Source organism: Rhipicephalus microplus, chromosome 2 (genome assembly GCF_043290135.1).
Source record: "Rhipicephalus microplus isolate Deutch F79 chromosome 2, USDA_Rmic, whole genome shotgun sequence".
NCBI classification, from domain to species: domain Eukaryota; kingdom Metazoa; phylum Arthropoda; class Arachnida; order Ixodida; family Ixodidae; genus Rhipicephalus; species Rhipicephalus microplus.
In genome coordinates this window covers 154,495,019-154,514,404 of record NC_134701.1, presented here as the reverse complement: position 1 = coordinate 154,514,404, position 19,386 = coordinate 154,495,019, and the positions used below count along the sequence as shown (strand labels likewise).

General features: G+C 43.1%; 1 protein-coding gene across 1 annotated transcript in view; it reads right to left on the bottom strand.

Moving 5' to 3' along the window:
* LOC119169708 (low-density lipoprotein receptor-related protein 4-like) overlaps positions 1-2,835 on the bottom strand; it is a 97,107-nt gene extending 94,272 nt beyond the window's left edge. Inside the window, exon 1 of the mRNA XM_075886916.1 lies at positions 1,267-2,835. Coding sequence (XP_075743031.1) covers positions 1,267-1,525 — 259 coding nt within the window. The 5' untranslated portion in view covers positions 1,526-2,835. The remainder of the gene's footprint in view (positions 1-1,266) is intronic.
* Between the last annotated feature and the right edge of the window lie 16,551 nt (positions 2,836-19,386).

Below are 19,386 nucleotides of genomic sequence, written 5' to 3'. Positions count from 1 at the left end.
ATCATATAATGACTGCGTCGCAATAATATTATCTGAGTCACTGACACTAAAGCGCTGCCGTTTTTGACTGCAGAGAAGGGAAAAGGTATTAGCACGCATGGCTTGTCAAGCCGATGATACAAGAGAAATGAGGGCAAAAATAATAATCTCATACGGACGTCACTAATGTGGCTCAGAGTTCTTTTGCTTCATATAACTGAGAGTAATAGGATTATTCCAGCAGCTCGCTGTTGCAGATGCAGAGAAGTAATGCCGAGGGGACAAGGACGACATGGCTCACTATTTTATCTTTTTTGCTGCGCGTACAGGCGAATTCAGTTTCTAAGATCAGGAAAGACAGAAAAAAATAAAGAGCGTAAAAAACGAGAAATGACAAAAAGGTAAAGAGAAAAACCAACAAAAAGAAAAACAGAAAAAAAAAGAAATATGGAAAAAGGTGGAAAGAAAGCACGAAAAATAATATAAACACCGCACCTGGGCGCAACGCGCAGCATAGTCACAGCGAGAGCTGTATAGGAGCGGCCTTTCAGAGCCTTTTTTAAACGCTCGTTGGATAACTGTTCCAGCATACAGGCATGCTTGTAAATCATAATAAGTTCTGTATAGTAGGGAGGCATTTATTATACCATCCTTCGTCATTCTTCGCAGAAGTGTTGTACCTGCTACTCAGTAAGAATGTTTGTGCAACTTTTTTACGATGTCACTGACGACCATGAAGAAATATGCCTGACGTTTTTGTAATAGGTTGGAGCATTTGGCACGCTTGTTACGCAATTCCCATCGTGCGATGCACTTGTTGTTCTGAACTATGTTACTTATATCAACGTGATTTATTTACCAATCTCAAACATGTTTAAAGCCAGTTAGACACGGGGTTTTAAGCACTGACATAGCTTTGTAGTACGTCTTCCCTGGTACGAATACCCGGGTGCGACTTGCGTTGTGGCTCTGGTGTTTTTGTTCACTTTTTTTCGTGAGAGAGTGGTTATGGACCCCCGCTGTGGCGGTGAACAATAACGGCGCACGTGACCCTTGTGAGCTCATAACAGCTTTCGCTGTAAAAGAAAGAAAGAAGACTCGCTCTCTGGATTTAGTGCCGACCGGTTGTTCCCCCGCGATCTCCGACGACAGCTCAGCTCTGGCCGACTGGGCTCGCCCTACGCCATCTCCTGACGCCGACAAGAGCTACCAAGTCTAGAGGACAGGCTCTCAGAGCTTCGCAACAACGCATGCAGGTACACAACGTAATTCCGATATGTCTCTCACCGCATCCTAGCTCGTCGCTGCCGTTCCCACAGTCGTCGTCCGAGTCGCAGTGCCATCGCGCTGGTATGCAGCTGCAGTTGCTCCCTTCTTCTGCGAAGCTGGTGCAGGCGAACTGGCCCGGACCGCAGTCGCACATGGTGAGACCTGCGTTTAATAGAGCACACGATGCAAATGTAATGGCGCACTTTTCTCTAACGTGGATTGACAACAGCGGACATAGCTGCGATGTCGCGCGGAATACTGTGCGGTCGGGGTACATAAGAATGTTATGAAAACATACCAAGTAGGGAAAACCTTTTAGGCAAGAACGAATGTGTGAACAGTATATGGAACATGTATACGATTAGCCTAGTACTTGGATCATCGCCACATCCAGGTAAACGAAGGCACGCAGTGGGCGCCCTTCGTGATTTTGTTACAGTGAAAGCTGCTATGAGATCAGAACAAAGGTCATGCGCGGCGCCGTAGTTGTCCGACGCTGCCGCCGGGGTCTGTAACCAGTATCGAAAGAAAGAAAAAAAAAACAAACCAAGTTACTCAATTAAACACACACAGTGGCGATCGAACCCAAATCAGCTGCGTGCAACTCAGTATTCCAGCACTAAGCCACGCCGGTGCTCTGGTTTTAGTTTGCAAAGTTGCCTCATGCACGCTTGATGTCGGAAGAGGAATCGCGTTATTATCAGTAATAAAGCGTTTTAGAACAGCTAAAAACAACAACCAAGTGTCACACAATGCGAATAGCGTAACGAGTGCATCGTCCAATACTCCAACCAATTACGAAAGCTTGTTCTTGATCACCCATTAACTGTGGCACATACCGACTTCGGGCATAATTACTCATCGTCGTCAGCCACTGCACGAACAATTGGCACACAATGTATTGCAAGTGTTTAGCGGATACCAGGCTTTTCAGAAGAATGATGAAGGGTAGCATAGCAAATGCCGAAAATTATGATTATTAATGCTGTAGTGGTACCGAGCAAGTGTGCTTGCAACAGTTACCCAATGAGTGTTAAGTGAAAGCTTTGAAAGGCCGCTCTTCTAGCTTTCGCTGTGACTGTGCAGCGCCATCCACGCAGGCCTCGCTCTTTTTTATTGAACGCAAATTTAATAAACTGTCTGTAAATCCTTGTGCTCCTTGCCATTATCGCTACGGGCTCTATCCGCGATGTGATCAGGCAGTAACTGTGCCCATAGACTATGCTCATTTGTTATAAGCCCCTTCTTATATATACGCACGTAGTGCCTCTGATTCTTTTTTTTCTTAATTTATCGCATCTGTGTGCGCATTTTGTACATTGATGTCATGAAGGTGAGACAGCCGGCTCCAGCCTAGCATACCATACCATATTTTGCCAAATATAAATATAAAAATAAGTATATGAGAAACATGGCTCCACGATTACATTTCTATCATTCTATCAAAAAACTTGAAGCCTTTGTTGGTATTTTGGTTAGTATAACCACCAGAAATTGCTTAAAATCTACCATTAGGAGAGTGAGAGAAACAGAAGAGCCCCGCCGCTGGGGTCTAGTGGCTTAGGTACTCAGCGGCTGACCCGCAGGTTGCGGCATCGATTCCCAGCTGTGGCGGCTGCATTTTCGATGGAGGCGAGAATGCTGTAGACCCATGTGCTCAGATTTGAGTGTGCGTTAAATACCGCAGGTGGTCAGAATTTTTGGAGCCCTCTACTAGGTGGTGTCTCATAACCATACGGTGGTTTTGGGATGTGAAACTTCGCATATCAATCAGAGAAATAGAAGGGCAAAAGAAAGAGAGGAAACTTAACCAGGTTACACCCAGCTTGCTTCCCCACAAGGAGGAAGGAGGAAAGGGAAATAAATAAAGAGGCGAAGGAGAAATGACAGGGAAAGTGATACGCTTGCATGCTTAGTAGCGTGTGCCGCGCATGTCCTGAAGGTTATGAAACTGCAAACTACCACGGAGCAGACGTTGATTTCGGTTTTATATGGGGGGGGGGGGGGTTAACGTCCCAAGACCACCATATGATTATATGATTATGAGAGCAGCCATAATAGAGGGCTTCGGAAATTTCGACCACCTGCGGTTATTTAACGTGCACCCAAATCTGAGCACACGGACCTGCAGCATTTTCGCCTGTATGGAAAATTCATGCGTTGATTTTGACTGTCTCATATGAATTATTGACTATGTTTTAGGCTATAGCCCCGCCTAATATATACTGCCTACTTTTTTATGTTTTTGAAATTAACAAAGAGACAAAAAATTCTCCTTTCAACGGGTAATGGCTGCATCATTCATAACGTAATGCAGTGACTTATGGCGCTTTCAAATGAATTGTCTAGGGCAAAGCGGTATTCTCGTAAAAGTATTCCGCAGATGTTGCAACAATAATTCAAACTTCCGGGGGATTCTCTTTTTCTTTTCGGTTCAGGCGAGTGTCTTGAAAAATTAACCCAACATACCAGAAAAAAGGGGAAGTTTAGTCTCTGAGATCGAACCGTTCTTTGAAGTTCCACTATACTCTGCGCCGAAATATCCGCTGCCTTACTGTCTTTAAAAGCCAAATGCGTCACCTATTTGCTGGATACATTAAGAGAACGCGCACGGCACGGAAAAGATTCCCACACCTTTGAAGCCGGCGATTTGAAGTGGTGCTATGCATGAGTAATGCATACACCATGCCGTCTAAGGCCCACGATGCGCGAGGACGCCTGCACTCCGAACGTCTGCATTTCGGGTGTGCCCGCACCGCAAGAAGAATGCACGCCCCCGTTCGCAAACGCGCACCCTATACAAGAGTACTCACGACGTGCCGCGAATACTTGAGCTCGAAAAGACAGCTCAAATATGCGTGTCTGCTGTAGCCGTTGCGTGTTGCCCCGCAAGGGAAGCGCATTCGACGGAGCTCGTCCGGCGGGTGTTAGAGGTGATGCAAGACACAAGCGCAGCACACGTTGGCACCTTTTTTTGTGTGACCTGCGTAGGCTCGCGCATAAATTCGGCCGGTATTCTTTCGGCACTGAACGGTCTTGCCTAGTGAAACTTGCGCTGTAAAAAAAAAAAAACGAGTGTGTTACTGTTTGTGGGGAGCCCCACCGCGGTGGTCTAGTGGCTAAGGTGCTCGGCTGCTGACCCGCAGGTCGCGGGTTCAAATCCAGGCTGCGACGGCTGCATTTTCGATCGAGGCGGAAATGTTGTAGGCCCGTGTGTTCAGATTTGGGTGCACGTTAAATAACCCCAGGTGGTCAAAATTTCCAGAGCCCTTCACTACGGCGTCTCTCATAATCATATGGTGGTTTTGGGACGTTAAACCCCACAAATCAATCAATCAATCAATCTGTTTGTGGGGAGTCTTGGCTTGCTATGGTATGACAGATTATGACGATGGCAAAAAAAAAAACACGGGTATGTCATTTTAATTTGAGTCACACAAGGCGCAAGTCAGTGCTCACAAAAATAAGAGGGCTTTTTATGAGTGTATTTGATCTCCTACGTGTTGCGTCTTTCCTCTATATTGACACGACAGAAAGAGATTAGAGCGCATTACTTACGCGCCAGCTGCTATTCAGCTCTTAAGAATGTCGAAAATGAAGAATTCAGGGTCAAACGTTTTTTCAGCACCTGAAGTATACAACGTAGACGCCATAAAATCACCATATTGTCTCGCCATATAAACACCACAAAAACAGAAAAATTGAAAGAGTAACATTCTGCTATAAAGTTCAACAGGAGAGAGGATGAAACAAGCGGAAGGACTGGTAGGTTAGCAAGTTCTTATACCGGCTGGCTACCAAGAGCTGGAGAAAGAGTAAGGGTATTGGAAGTTCATAGAAAAGAGATGCTACAAAGACAGAGACAGAACAAAAAGTCAACAAAACATAGAAAAAGGCAATAAATAGAATACTGCACTAACGTCTGTCGGTAAGACCAGTTGCTCGCAAAAAAATGTAATAGCGCTTTGAAAGCCTTCTGGCCTGAGGATGGACTCGAAAAATCACCCATAGTCTGTTGTTCCCACAAAGGGCGGTTTTCCAGTCTATCTAGAGTTTTGGTAAGTTCTTGTCTTGGCGCGTTCAATCTTGGAAAATATACGTCGGCAGGACACGTTGCATGTAATCAGGATAACAATTATGGTCAATAAAAGTAACTGACTAGATTTCAAATGTATAAAAACACCCGAGGAACAGAGAGAAAATTACATGGCCAGATGAGATGAAGCTTGCGTGTACAAGGCATAGCAAGCACCGGATGGAGTGAATTGGCGAAATATGGGAGAGGCCTTGGTTGTGCAGTCGTCGTAGTCAGGCTGATGGCAATGACGTTGATGTCGTTTAGAATTCATACATCATGTGTATACATTATCACGTAAATACGCAACATAAAAATTAAAGTAACATAGTCATTGTTGCGTTTATGGGCTTGGAAAAAAGTAAAGTATTTCTAGGCTGCGGCTAGCACCGCGAAAACATGTCAATGCTCGAACATTTCGAAATTGAACAAAAGCAGCACCACAGAAAACAGACAAAAAAAACAAGTTTAAGGTGGAACGACGTGTCATGCTTTGCGTCAACATGTTCCCTTTTTTTTGAAAAAAAAAAGGGTTTTGCGAAATTTTTGTCGCTTTTGTGCGCTCACGTAATTTTTACTTTTCAGGTTTTTGTTGGACAGCGCATCCACAGCGTTGAGTGAAACCTCGCAAAAAGAGGATGCTAAAAATATATTCTTCCCCGGCCTCGATCGAAGAATGAAGGCAAGAGAAACGGCTTCGGTGCGCGCTTTCGATCAATCAAACGCACGGAAGCCATTTGACATTTGCGAAATGGTAGAACCGTATTATTATTTCACTTTTTTCTGGCACTGCTGTGATTTCCTGAAACACGTTCGCACCACTAGCACAGTCATGAGGCCTTTTTTAGCCACGTGCGCAGGGCATCTTATGACGTCACAGTTTCTACGGCATTCTCTACTGTACTTTTCGTGTCGTGGGATTCAAAGGTAACGCATACGCAATATTTTTAACGTGACGCATGCCGCATGCAGATATGCTTTTTCACTGTAGCTATTTTTGAAAAAGGGTTGAAAGCATTCATATGGCCACCTAGTTAGGCCATGAAAACAGTTGAACTTTTCTGGAAAGATGGCGGACAACGCGTGATCGATAGTGGTTAAGCAGAAACCTCCCAAATGGGAGTTTTATACATTCAGTGGCGAAAAAACTTGCCGGCATTGCTTTAGAGTTGCCTTGAATTGCGCGTGATGAATGTCACTTGGGTATAGTCCATATACAGCACAATGTACGAAACGGTCGGTTTATGAAGAATAACTTGTCAAAGTGAATCGGCCTGCGAAAGATGCCGCAGTAGAGGGCGCTGGATAATTTCGACTAATTTCTTGACGCACATAGGCATGTCACAACACAGGTATACGCATGGCATGGTATAGCACAGCTAGGGCAGAGGTATGGCATGGGCATGACATAGGCATGTCATAGGCACCGCATACGCTTGGCTGCGCTTGACATAGGCATGAAATACGCTTCACATAGGCATAGCATAGGCATGACATAGGCATGGTATAGACGTTGCGTAGACTTTGCATAGGCATTGTGAGAAGCGAAGAGGAGACCCGGACCTGATCACCTGACCACATCGAAGGTGAACTGAACAACTGAGCGAGCCAGCGCTCCTGGCTCGTGGTCGTGTCCGCCACTCCTTCTTCCTCCTTTATTTGCAACACACTCCGGCCGCCACCAAACTAGTGGCAATCTTCTGGTGCACAGCGGCAAAAGTTCAGGCGGAAATTTGGGAACAGGATGCGAACGAGTGAAGGGGGAAGGTGTTGCATGGTGAGGACGGAGTGCTTCGCCGATGACGAAGCTCGGGGAGGTGGTGGTTTGCCTTGCGGAGGTTGTCGTTCATGCTGGATGTAGTGTCCAGACAAATTCAGGTCAAGTTGTTTGTCATCTGAAGGTCATCCTGAGGACTTTCGCACTTTTTGCGTCGCTTGCAGTGAAAAGAGTCGGCTTTCGGCCTGCTTACGTAGACACGTGAGGCTTCTTGATAATTCGCGCATTTCTTCAGAGTCAATTTCATCAGCCAATATTGATATTGTTTCCGACGTCTCTGTAGTAGGTGCGCGATAATGCGCTGCTTGATAATTTTGGGTGTCAGTTTTTGGCGTGTGCCTAGCTCGCAAGCGCTTCTGAGATGCCTGAAAACCCCAAAATCGACGACGATTTCTCTTCCATGATGCTGAAGTGTTTTGGTTCCATCGGGTAGTGACGTCGCCAAGGGCGAAAATCTCAGCCGTGTTTGGAGGCAGTGGAGGTATGTATACTTGCTCTGTGGGCGGAAGCACAATTTTGGTGTTCGTCCCAGCGTCGCGAACGATGGCGCACATCAAGCTGATCTTCTCGAAAACATGAGTCTGAGTCAAGATGGTGTTTTTGGAGACATCGCTGCTTAAGTCTCCCAACGACTTCTCTATCACGGTGTGTCCCGCTTGGTGAAAGTCCCTGTTTGCGCTGGTTTTCTGCATGATGTACATGGCGTAGCACTGAAGTTATGTGGTGTAGCAATGGCCAATAAAGCGCAGGTTTCTGGCATTAGGCGTCATTATGTTCTAGTATTCGTCGGGGTCCTAACGCGGTCATGGTCAAGTGCGGCTTGTAGCAGAGCTGCTGCTCGCCGTACTGATCATCAACTTGTTTTGACTAAGTAGAGACGCTACCGCTAGGATCGGACTTGAGGAGCATGTAGGGTGAGTAGTAGAGTTTCGCGCGTTGTTGCTCACTAGGCCAGTTCTGGAGATGCACAGGGCCGTGCGATGGGCAGTAAGTGCGTTTGCCCTCTTCGTCCGGGACGAGGGACTGCCTTGGCGAGCTGCTGCTCAGCTGACCGCGGAAAACCGGGTCCTTGTAGTTGATGCGCAGATGGCACTCGGGGTTTCCGTTTGTCATCGAAGTCTCCATGGCGTACCTTATGGACGAGTCTTTGTAAAGAAGCGCCATGGATGGTGTGTAAAGCGGCAGGCTTTTCAGCGTGTTCTCCAAACTCGTTATAGTTGTAGTTGACGTTGAAGCCGGGAAGCCACTCGTAGGCGAAAATGTCGTTTGCTGCAGCGACGTAAATGCCGGATGTCTTCTGAGGCTGGCCGAAGGCGAAGTCACGGCCTGCGGCGACGTCGAGGCGAGAGCAGTCGTGGGGCTGGTCGCAAGCAAAGCCGAGGCCTGCTGCGAGGCCTGCTGTGAAATTAGTAGGGATGTTTGGGATGTTTAGATTGCATTGTGGAATAAAATTACGCATCCTGCTTAACACAAGCTCCGTAAACTGCTCAACTTGGTCATCAAAATTTGGTTTATCAGTAACGCATGGCCAATAAACGGCTGACAAGTAATTATAAAGGCCCGTGTAGTCACCTCTCGTGAAAGCAAATCTTTGAGGTTTGTAAAATTGACTACTGTAGCTTATTGTTGCAGCATATACAGAGAATATTATGTTAAGTCGTGGGTGGACTTTGTCAAGACGAAGAATAGAGATGTCGGAGCATAAAACTTCAAAATGTTCATCGTTTAAGAGACACAGTCCTAAGACATTGTATTTGCAAATAACGACTGTGCCATTTTGCAGTAGGAATATATCGCTACGAAATCCAATAGCAGGATGCACTTTTTCACAATGAAATGTTTTTAAAGAGAAAGGTAAGTGTGCACCAGTCAATCCCAGGAACATTAAAGTCACCAAGAACAATAATTCCCAGTCCAGTATGGGATGACATCACATGTTCCAGAGAATACAAGACATCGTGAAACATGGCATGGTAATGCTAGTTGGTAAATATAAACATTCAATCAGCAATTTTTTTTCAGCGGGCAAGGCTGATCTTTACTATATTGATTCTTCGAGATACTCCAGGTCGTTCCGTCTAATGGACATCAGTGAACTGTCAGTGGCAACCAGCACGTCACTGCCTTTCTGTTTGTTTGTGCTGCAGTTTTATTCACGGTGGAAGGCGGCGAAGGCCGGGGAAAAAATCGGCAGATCCCCCATACCTGGAATCGACGTTACGCGAAGCATGCGGAGGGAAGGTCATAATGTTGCACTTTTTTTTTTTTGAGTAGCACGTCATGAAATGACGCTAAATATATGTAGAAGTGTTGCACGCAACGACATACGTTGAATAGTTGTAGATGTTTATGTAATCAGTTGTTTGAACTTGCGCAATTTTGTCAACTGAAACATGCGTATTAGTAGCACCAGAAGCTGAAATGAAGCGCTTATGCTCGTGAACATGCTGACCCTGGACACTGGTACATAAATCAACAGCAGAGTGTGACAGCTAATCACAATTCACGTTAACGGGAAGTGACAGCTGTATCAAAGGAGTACATACGTAATGTTTATAAAATTGGGTAGGCAGCACTGCATCTACTATTAGCGTTTCACAAAGATTAGCGTCTATTTGACGAGTAGTTCCTAGACCTGGTGTAGCGTTGTGCGGGAATGTTTGACTTCCACGCAGAATGCTTGGGTTCGATTCCTGCTGGGACCCTGAAATTTATTATTTGCATTCGTGAGGGGTCAACGCTGCCTATATCAGGTTTTTCTTAACACCTACATTTATTCTATATGCCTTCATTATGTCAACGCTTCCGTTGTCGCGTATTGCTTCACGCTCACGCGTTAATTTCGCCATGTGAGCTCTCGTTGTTTCTGGGTAGATACTAAGTGTCAATCACATGCGGTACATGCATACCATCGACACATACCCGCCCGTGGATATGTGCCACTGTCTGCCGGGAAGTGATCGACGACGTACGCGACGGGATTGTGACATTCATCATGTCTTGACCAGCCCATCATATTTGTCAAACCATCTTACTCTCCCAAGCTAATTTGGCTTCACGCCAAGTCAAAGGGGTGACCACGAGAGCACCCGAACGTAAGCGGCTCGATAGATAGATAGATAGATAGATAGATAGATAGATAGATAGATAGATAGATAGATAGATAGATAGATAGACTCAAAGTCACCGAAGTTCGCTAAGAAATGCTTCGCATTTAAAAGCCGTATGAGAGAATTTCAGGGCTCAGCCAGGTTTCACTACTAGCAACGATAGGAAACGACGAAGAAAGATCATTGAAGGAACTCTTGATACGCAGACTACGAGCATTCTGGTAGAATACGTCTACGTTACACGGCAGTTTTGACACCAGGCACTAGCTCAGACAGATGAAGCACGTCGTCGCGAAGTACCCACAAAAAGGCTTGAAGAGGCTGAAGAGGCTTCCGAGAAGCCACATTGAAGGGTCATTCAGGCACTGTAGAGTTTTATTGTCGACGCATACGTGTAAAGAAGAATATGTCTGAAACTTAGTTGAAAGGCGCCAGCAAGAGATTGGAGACAGATACATTGAAGTAATATGTTTGTTGATGTCAGCAGCAATGGTGTACGGGCTCATCTTGAAAAAAAAATGGCATTTGGCCGCTGCGGCCGATGTGACCGCTGAGCTACAGATATAACCGACGTTGTCACAACTCCAAACGAGGCAGATTTCCTCTTTCTTTGACTTTCTGGTGGAAAAAGAGCAGCAGAAAAGGCTGTCACAAAAATGACTCCGCGTCGCTCAACGTATCTTCAGATCGCGGTGAATTCAACGAAAAAAATGGCTCCATGTCTGAATGTTCAACACTGCAAATATTGCCGAAAGATGATAGTCTGACGTCTGGATAGAGTCTAATAATATTAATCTAATGCATAATAATGCATTAGTATATTATTATAAAATTATTATTATTATTATTATTATTATTATTATATTATTATTATTATTAACGATAAAGAAGTTAACGACACATGTTGAACATAATGAACCTAATAGGAAAAGAAGGTGGCGTTCATGTATTGGTCATGTTAGAGCAGGTACTCGCCTAACCAAAACGCATTTTCGTCAGTTTGGATACAATGCAAGCGCAATTCAGAACGAATCGGCTGCTTTGGTTTGCACAAAAGGCGGTCAAGTGCGTGCTTATACCTACATAGGACTGGTTTGACGATATCACGTCTCTGCGAATTCTGCAGTGAATTTTAAATATTGGACACTACTTTCTGTAATGTGGCCGATATTCCAATAGAAGAACATGAATGCTCATTAGCTGTCATGTTCTTATGACTGATATAAACAAGACTCTTAGACAGCTATAGGCTGCTATAGACAAGACTCTCAATGTTGTGTATAACTGAAGATGTATTATGATTCGGCCTCTTGTGTTGGAAATACTGCCACGGTGCATTTGATGCCCCGTATAATTTCATTCAAAATAATTAACAATTAACGCTTTAGTGTTGCCTTCAAAATTTTTTTTGTTATTAAAATGTGGTAAAACATAAGTGAACTCTTCTAAAGGGTTATAATCAAGTTTTTATGGCATACTGATACACGAGGTCAAAAGCGTACTATTTGTAGTGTTAATTCATCTTAATATGTATCATTACTAATTTTTCTTTTTAAATCTCCTAAAATTCTCGAATGACCTTTCAAATTTTCAGCCACTCATTCTTATTCAATCCCCCACAGTTGTATGTGCCATCGTTCTTGATAGGATGAGCAGACGCATGGTATGCGCGGCACCGCGTATTGAACTTGATTTTTCATCACTCTACTATGTGTCTCGGCACCAATCAATTACGTATTCATGCAACGCCCAGTCTCAATCACTGCCGAAAACACGTTGAATTCTATTTTTCAGAGATTACGGTCCGTGCGAAGTATGAACAGCGTATAATGCGGGCAAACGTTGTCGCCGCTTGACTATTTGCGCAGTCTAGATATTCAGTAGGACTTCTCGTGGCTGGCCGTATTCCTGCGTATCTGCCATTCACACTGTGTATACAACGCACAGAGTTTGGCACTTCTTAGGGAAAGCAAAGGTCCTCAAAGGCTGCGGCGCCAGCAAGCATGTCTATATTTGGTTAGAGCACTTTCGTACTCTCTCAGGTCCATTCAGTCCAATGGGCCTTGTAATAATCTTGCATTTTTTTTGCTCAATCACGAGTTGTCACTTCCGCAAATATGAGCAAGTAGAAATGGACCCACAGTACATAAAAGACAGTCTAATAAAACTGGTTGCTGTGCTAGTCGTAGCGTCGCTTAAATACGAGAAAAAGGCGCAGCACGGGACAATGACGTAGATGGTTGAACGAGTGTACATAAGTAGATAGATGAGAAAACAAGTGTACTTGTTCGCGTACTTATTTAAATGTTTGTTCCACATTGCGCCTCTTTCTAGTATTTTAGAGAAGTACTGTTAGTAAACATGACAAAACAAATGTGGTGTTCTCAAAGCCGACCTCTAAACTATAGAATTCTTTCATTTGTAGACGTAATCATCGTCAATATATAGGTCATTTTATTTCGATTCCCCTGTTTTTGCTAATGAAGACAATGTATTACTATGATCATGCTTCAGGAGCACACAGTCAATGACGTTCAGACTCTTACAAACAGATTTATAACATAAGTTGGCCTTCTTTCATAAAATTTACCCAGATTTACCAAGGCACTAGCAGCTCATGCCCCTGTTGTCGGGAGCCAGTTGACACCGACCATATGCTCTGGCGATGCCCCTCCTAACTGGGCAGGGATCAAGTCAACCCAGCCAATTTGTGCTCCGCCATCAGAAAACCCAATAATTATGAGCTTTGGGCCGTCCAAAGAGCCCACGATGTGGCGGTCAGTCTTAGGCTGCCCGTCTGAATGTGGGAGAAGCCCACTTCGCGCTAGCCAAGCCTCTCAGAAGTATAAATAAAATTTCGCAATCTATCCATCCATTCATCAGGTGGTCAATAGGTAGAGCTGCTTCAAGTTGAAAGGAGTTTCGTCGTGGAAAAAGTGAATGCTCCTCGCATAACTACAGCCAGAGCAGAGAGAATACGTGACTAGATGATGCAAGTCATCAACGAAGAGAGCTGATTGAATATATTTCTTCAAATGTCTTGCCTAAATTACGTAAGGTTTGAACAGATTATTTTTGTTTTTCAAATATTTTTTGTTTCTATGCACACTCAGTTATTTGTTTGGTAGATAGAGCAATGGTCTGCCTTGCGTAATTCAGCTGGTAACAAATATGCTAATACGAGAAAGTGATAGCGACAGAGTGTGGTGGTAAAAAACAATTATTTGTACTATTTCGAAGTCATTCTTTCGAATGAACTTCATCATATGGTGGCCCGAGAACGCAGCGATGACGATGCAACGACTTTAAATGCGGTATACCACTTCGCAGATCTGGAGTATTTATGTTCTCGAACTGATTGTGAATGACCGCTGAAATGAAATGAAAACAACAAAAGAAATGTGAAGTTACATACTGGTTGGGCTTCTTAATAAACAAATACAAGAATTAAAGGCGAACTTCCAAGTACTTTGGGTAAATGCAATTTAATAATTTAGATAATTTACACTTATGTGTGTGTGCGTGCGTATAAGGCATAAATTGATAATGCCCAGTTTCAGGAAATAATTTAGCGCCATACAGTTCGAAATGCAGTAAAAGTAAATAAAATGGTTGACATACTTGATATATTGTGCTTGGTAGTTTCTATCTCTCCCTCTCTCTCTGTGCGCGCGCGCGTGCGTGCGTGCGTGTGCGTGTGCGTGTGTGTGTGTGTGTGTGTGTGTGTGTGTGTGTGTGTGTGTGTGTGTGTGTGTGTGTGATGCATGCTCAATAGCCATGGTAATACTGCAGGTCTGATGCCATCACATCTTTAAAAAAAACTTTCGCTTTCACACTTTGAAGTGACACACCTTTGCCTCTAAGCTTATCGCGTCTAATATTATATCGCGTCTAATAAGCTTATCGCGTCTATAATATATAGAAACCCAGCGCTGAAAATCATGGCGCACGGCTTATTCCTGCTTGGTGCGTAGGATGAATTTTTATGCCTCTATTTGACCCGATTTGTTCTTTTTTCTGTTTCAGTGCACTTCAGCTCCTTATCTCTTATACTTTTCCATTTACCCACAAGCTGTGTTATCTTTATAACCACGGTGGTGCGCCTCTTTTTTATTAAGCCATTTTTTGCCTAAAAATCAGTCAGCCGCTCACTTTTAGGTTCTTGTTTCTATTTACCCTCCCAACGTTCATGTCCACCAGCCTAACCGATAATGACCACCAGTACCTTTTGTATTTTTGTTGATGTGCTGGCATCAGTGAAAGGAGCGTAGTTAGATAAAAAACAAAAAAACCTCTTTTGCCAGTAATAAGTTTGGACACCATCAGACCTTATAAAAGCAAACGACCAAAATAAGGAGAATGGTGTGAAATAAGAATGCAACGATCATGCCTCCTTTTTCTGCTGATAACGATCTATGTTCTAGTGGACTGAACTCAGTGCCAATTAAGGCTGCCAGTAATGCAGATATTATTTCATCATTATAATGGGAGCTTACGAGCAGTAATGTCGATGACCTCATAGGGGATGTTATTTGCAATAGTAATGACAGAAATGTGAAAAGTAGAGGAAGAGATAATTTGCTCCCCAGCAGGGACATATTGTGGAACGTTAGAAGCGCGCTTCCAATTATGTTCGGATAGAAGTTGGTAGTAGTCTTGTCCAGGTCCTCTTCATTGGTCATATCTGCTCGTTTAAACTCGGCGTTCGCGCTAGCGGACGGAAAAAGGAGCCTTCTACACTCAGTGTCATGGTAGCAATAAGCGCTGGCTAATACTCCCAGTTTCAAATGCTCAATTATACGCAATGATGCGGCCAGTTGGTGACCACTAGCCAAGCTCAATTGGTAGTAATTAGATGCATATATCGAAGGTTTCGTGTTTAGGGGCGAAGCTTCTCAGAGTCGAGTCATGTCCCCTGTTTGACGGGGTCACACGTCATAGATACTCATATTCATATAAACATTCATATGAATATCCATACGCACATGAATATTCTATAGATACCATAAAAATAGCCATAATGATATATATATATATATATATATATATATATATATATATATATATATATATATATATATATATATATATATCAATACGGATATGGTCATACATACGGCTATGAATATCCGTACGAATATCCGTGTGGACATCTCAACACCATATGCGTATTAGGATTAATAAGCAACTTTTTATATTTTTAGCACATATCTTGTCACGTATTTGCAATGTGTGGCTTACGTATTTGCAATGTGTCACGTGGGCAATGTGTGGGGTTCAATAATCCCCCGGAGCTTCAACCACTTGTCAACATTCACTTTGTGAATATGCTGTGATTTTTCAACCACAGTACTTTGTTCGCATTTGTATCATAATTATTGAAGATAAAATTCTGTTTACAGTCCTGGCATTATTGATCATTGACTCTCAGTTTTATTGTGTATAACAAAGAAAATTAGCGCTTCTATTCTTATTCTTTCCTTTATTGTACTATTAGCTAATCCTTATATACTAGGTTACAATAATTTCATATTGAGGAAGCGAAAGGGTGTGCGTTATATTAAGAATAAAAATGCAAACTGAATGATGACTGTAAGGTCAAATGGCAGTACTTTTCTACTGTTTGCTACCCTAAATTAGAACACAGTTCATACTTCTACAGCTTACTGAAATATGCTGTATTTTTTGTTGTAATGATACTTCTTGAGTTACGCCAGTGGTTCCGTTTTTGTGGATTCTATATTTTAATATTTGGACATCTCGAGTATGATTGTGGCAATTCCAAATTCATTGTGTCTTTTTTTTTCACATGCTGCGACCAATATCAGGGAATGTTTGTTTTCATTCTCAAGAAATGTAAAATTATAACTCGTTCACTTCTCATCCTCATGCACTGTTCTGTTCTTGTGATATAGCGGAAATCAAATATAAAATAAGCCGAGTTCATGGTGTGATAAGCTGGCAGTTCCTTTACATTCTTTGATCTTTCGTACAGAACTATAACACGCCTACGGTTGAAGTTCGGTCAAAAGTAGTTGTGTTGCGGTTTTATTCCACAGAAGGTATCCTCAGATTAATGACAGATGAACTGCCGTTTTTAGTAAATTGCTGAAATGAAAATATTTGGCTGAATAACCTGCCCCCACCTTTACTTCGAAGAAAAAAAGTTATATGGCTTATCGACAGGTCTAACGACAAACAATTTCGACAATAAACATCTGATTAGTCAAGGAAAGTGTTCATTGGCAAGTGCGTGACATCTTACGGCTTGCGTAACACGATGAATTGTGCAAGAAACGGGCGAAGAAAACAGGCAGACTGTAGACAACTTTAAGCTTAAGACTTTTGTGACTTGTTACTCTCTGCCATAACAAGTCAAGAGCATTCATCCACGAAAATTATGCTAACGCTTCCTTCGGTCTCTTCACATCACTGCGTAAAGGGTTTGCATTCGCAGGAGGATGGCTCCATCGCAGAATAGCTCATAACGTTTGTAGCGCTTAAACGAAAATAGTGTCACGAACTAGAGATGTTAAGTTATGCTGCGTTAGATCCGGCCCATGATGCATATGTTTGATTCTCCTTCTAGAAAAATAATTGACACTTCCTCTGTGCCTCAATAACACGAGCCTTCGTGCGAAGGGGGGGAGAGAGGCTATTATTGGCTCATCGACCGATGTAGTGAGCCTGGGCAGTGCCAAGCTTCTAACTCAAGGGCGTGCCCACAAAGTGTACGTGGTGTGCGTCGTAGTGGTTTCCCAAGCTCAAAATGGCGTGGTGGACGTTCCAGTTAGGAATGAATAGGCATCAGCTGATTTTCTGAAAGCAGAGAACTTGGAGACAAGACTGAGCTGTCATTGTCGATTAATTTCGCTGAGTACAACGGCTTGGGTTTCACATGCAGCACAGCTGACCTGAATTAGGCAGGTATCCTTACTGCATTTGTCGACATCTGTAAATTGCATTTTACTTGTACAGCGCATTATCATTTCCTCTGAAATCTGTTTCTACAAAGGCTCATAATTCTGTAAAAGCAAGCTCTATACGTCACCGCAACGACTCGCAGTCTTGCTAACTACGAATATTTCCACTGAGTCTTTTCAAACTTGAATGCCATTTTTTCGCTGACCCGGTCGACTTTGAATATGTGGACAAGTAGGCTTCCTTGCAAACCATCCAGTGAAAACCATTTCACAAAAAAAAAAAAAAAAACAGGGAGTTGCGCCTAAGCATGATTGTGCATCAAATAAACCTTGCGAAGGGATGCTTGAGGAATACCATTAAGATAAGTGTTCATGATGTTTTAAAGACTTGAGCCTCAAATTTAGATATGAGGTCACAGTCTATCACAAGAAACCCATTGCATTGCAACTTTCCGAAGTTCACTACTCAACGCAAGGTGTTGTTTAAGACCGAATTGAAGTAATGTTTGAATAATCTCGTTATGGAGAACCTTGACTCCTCATGTGTCAAATCACAGAGTAGGAGCGTGTTGAAACGATGCTGGCTGACGCGAAGGGATGACATAAGGGCACTGGACAAGTAAATCACAGCACTGCGAGTCTGCGTAACCCGCGTGCTCCAAGAGAATTGTCACTACACCTTATTGGTAAGTTTCTTTAGAAAAGTGTTCATATTATTAGTAGTGTAAACTCTGACTCAGATCTCTGATCGCATGTTGTACTGGAAGATTTCATAATCTTTTCGCAGCGACAACGCTTTTACGCAATCACCTCAGACGACTCAAAAGTAAGTAATCGTCTTCTTGCTTTTCTTCTAAGCTGATATATTGATCCCACTCTGACCTTTTCCCGAAAGCTTTCTGTGCCTGAAGTGGTTGGGCAATGCCTTTAGGATCGGAGGCCTTCCAAACTTTGTACACGTCACATGGCTTTGAGTAGCCACTGTGATCCGCCCATTATTGACCATGTGACAACGACATGTAACGATTTCTTTGCATGACGTCACGCTATGTGACACCATTATGAACACACCAATATTGCCCATCTCTAAGGTCACGATGGCGTGATATGGTTATGCCAACATGCAGCGACGAGTTTTCTCTTTCACTCGTTTTGACGCCGCCGACGTGTGACACTGATGCCACCGACAGTCACTTTACACGCTCGATAAGAGATGTAACGCGGGAGCAGTTTCGAACAACGTTTATTCGAACACTGTGAATCCACAGTGCGCATATTGTACTGTGAATCCACAGTGTACACAAGCACTCAATTGCACCAAATTGTAAATAAGAAGGGAACAGTCGTGATAGCGAATTAAAAGAAAGGCATCGTGAGACCAACAGCGTGTGGTTGTCACCCGTCAGCCAGAGAATAGAAAGGGGTGATTAGAACGCTATATGTGCATTAGAACACAAATTCACGCATGTAACATGCCCTACGGTCAGGTTTTATGAAAATACGGAATATATTTTGGCTATCAATTATTAGTCACGTGGAAATTATTAAAGATATCATGAAAAGTAGAGGAGAGTATGCTAAAATCTTGACAAAAAATTTTCCCGACTGTTTACCGTTGACCAGAGCAAGTAAGAGTTAGGCCTAGCGTTGATTTCAACATAAAATCATGCCTCTAGCGTCTTCTCATGGTGTATTATTTAGAAGTACAGAAATTTTTAAAAGCGGCAAAAATGATTTTTAGAAAGCTTGGTCTCTGCTACTATTTAATGAAAATAATACGCTGTTCAAAAAATTATGTTTGTTTCCGAAATTATGAACCCACGACGTTGGTCAGAGATGTGTGTGGTGGTCTACCGTCGGCGAAATAAAGGTAAGAAGTCAATAGAGTGCGTGATGCTTGTTGAAACATAACAACCTGTATTGCTCTTTCCCTGACACTGTGTCATCTAGTGGCAGAGCGCACTTTACAAACGATGAGAGATACGTGTTGGAAATATTGTTCTCGTCATCATCCACTTAGCATATTGCGATATTGAAATATACTTAGGCTTGATGCGCATCAAAAAACAGTTGTTGACCAAAAAAGGGGTAGTTGGCTATCATGCGCCATGAGAAAAGAAAAGATGAATTTTACGCCTTATGTTGACTGCAAATATGAATCGATTATATGGATTTAACTGATTATATTGGTCGCTTGGTCTGCTGCGTACTCTGGACACCTCTAACTATGGTGCCTGATAGCATATCTTCCCA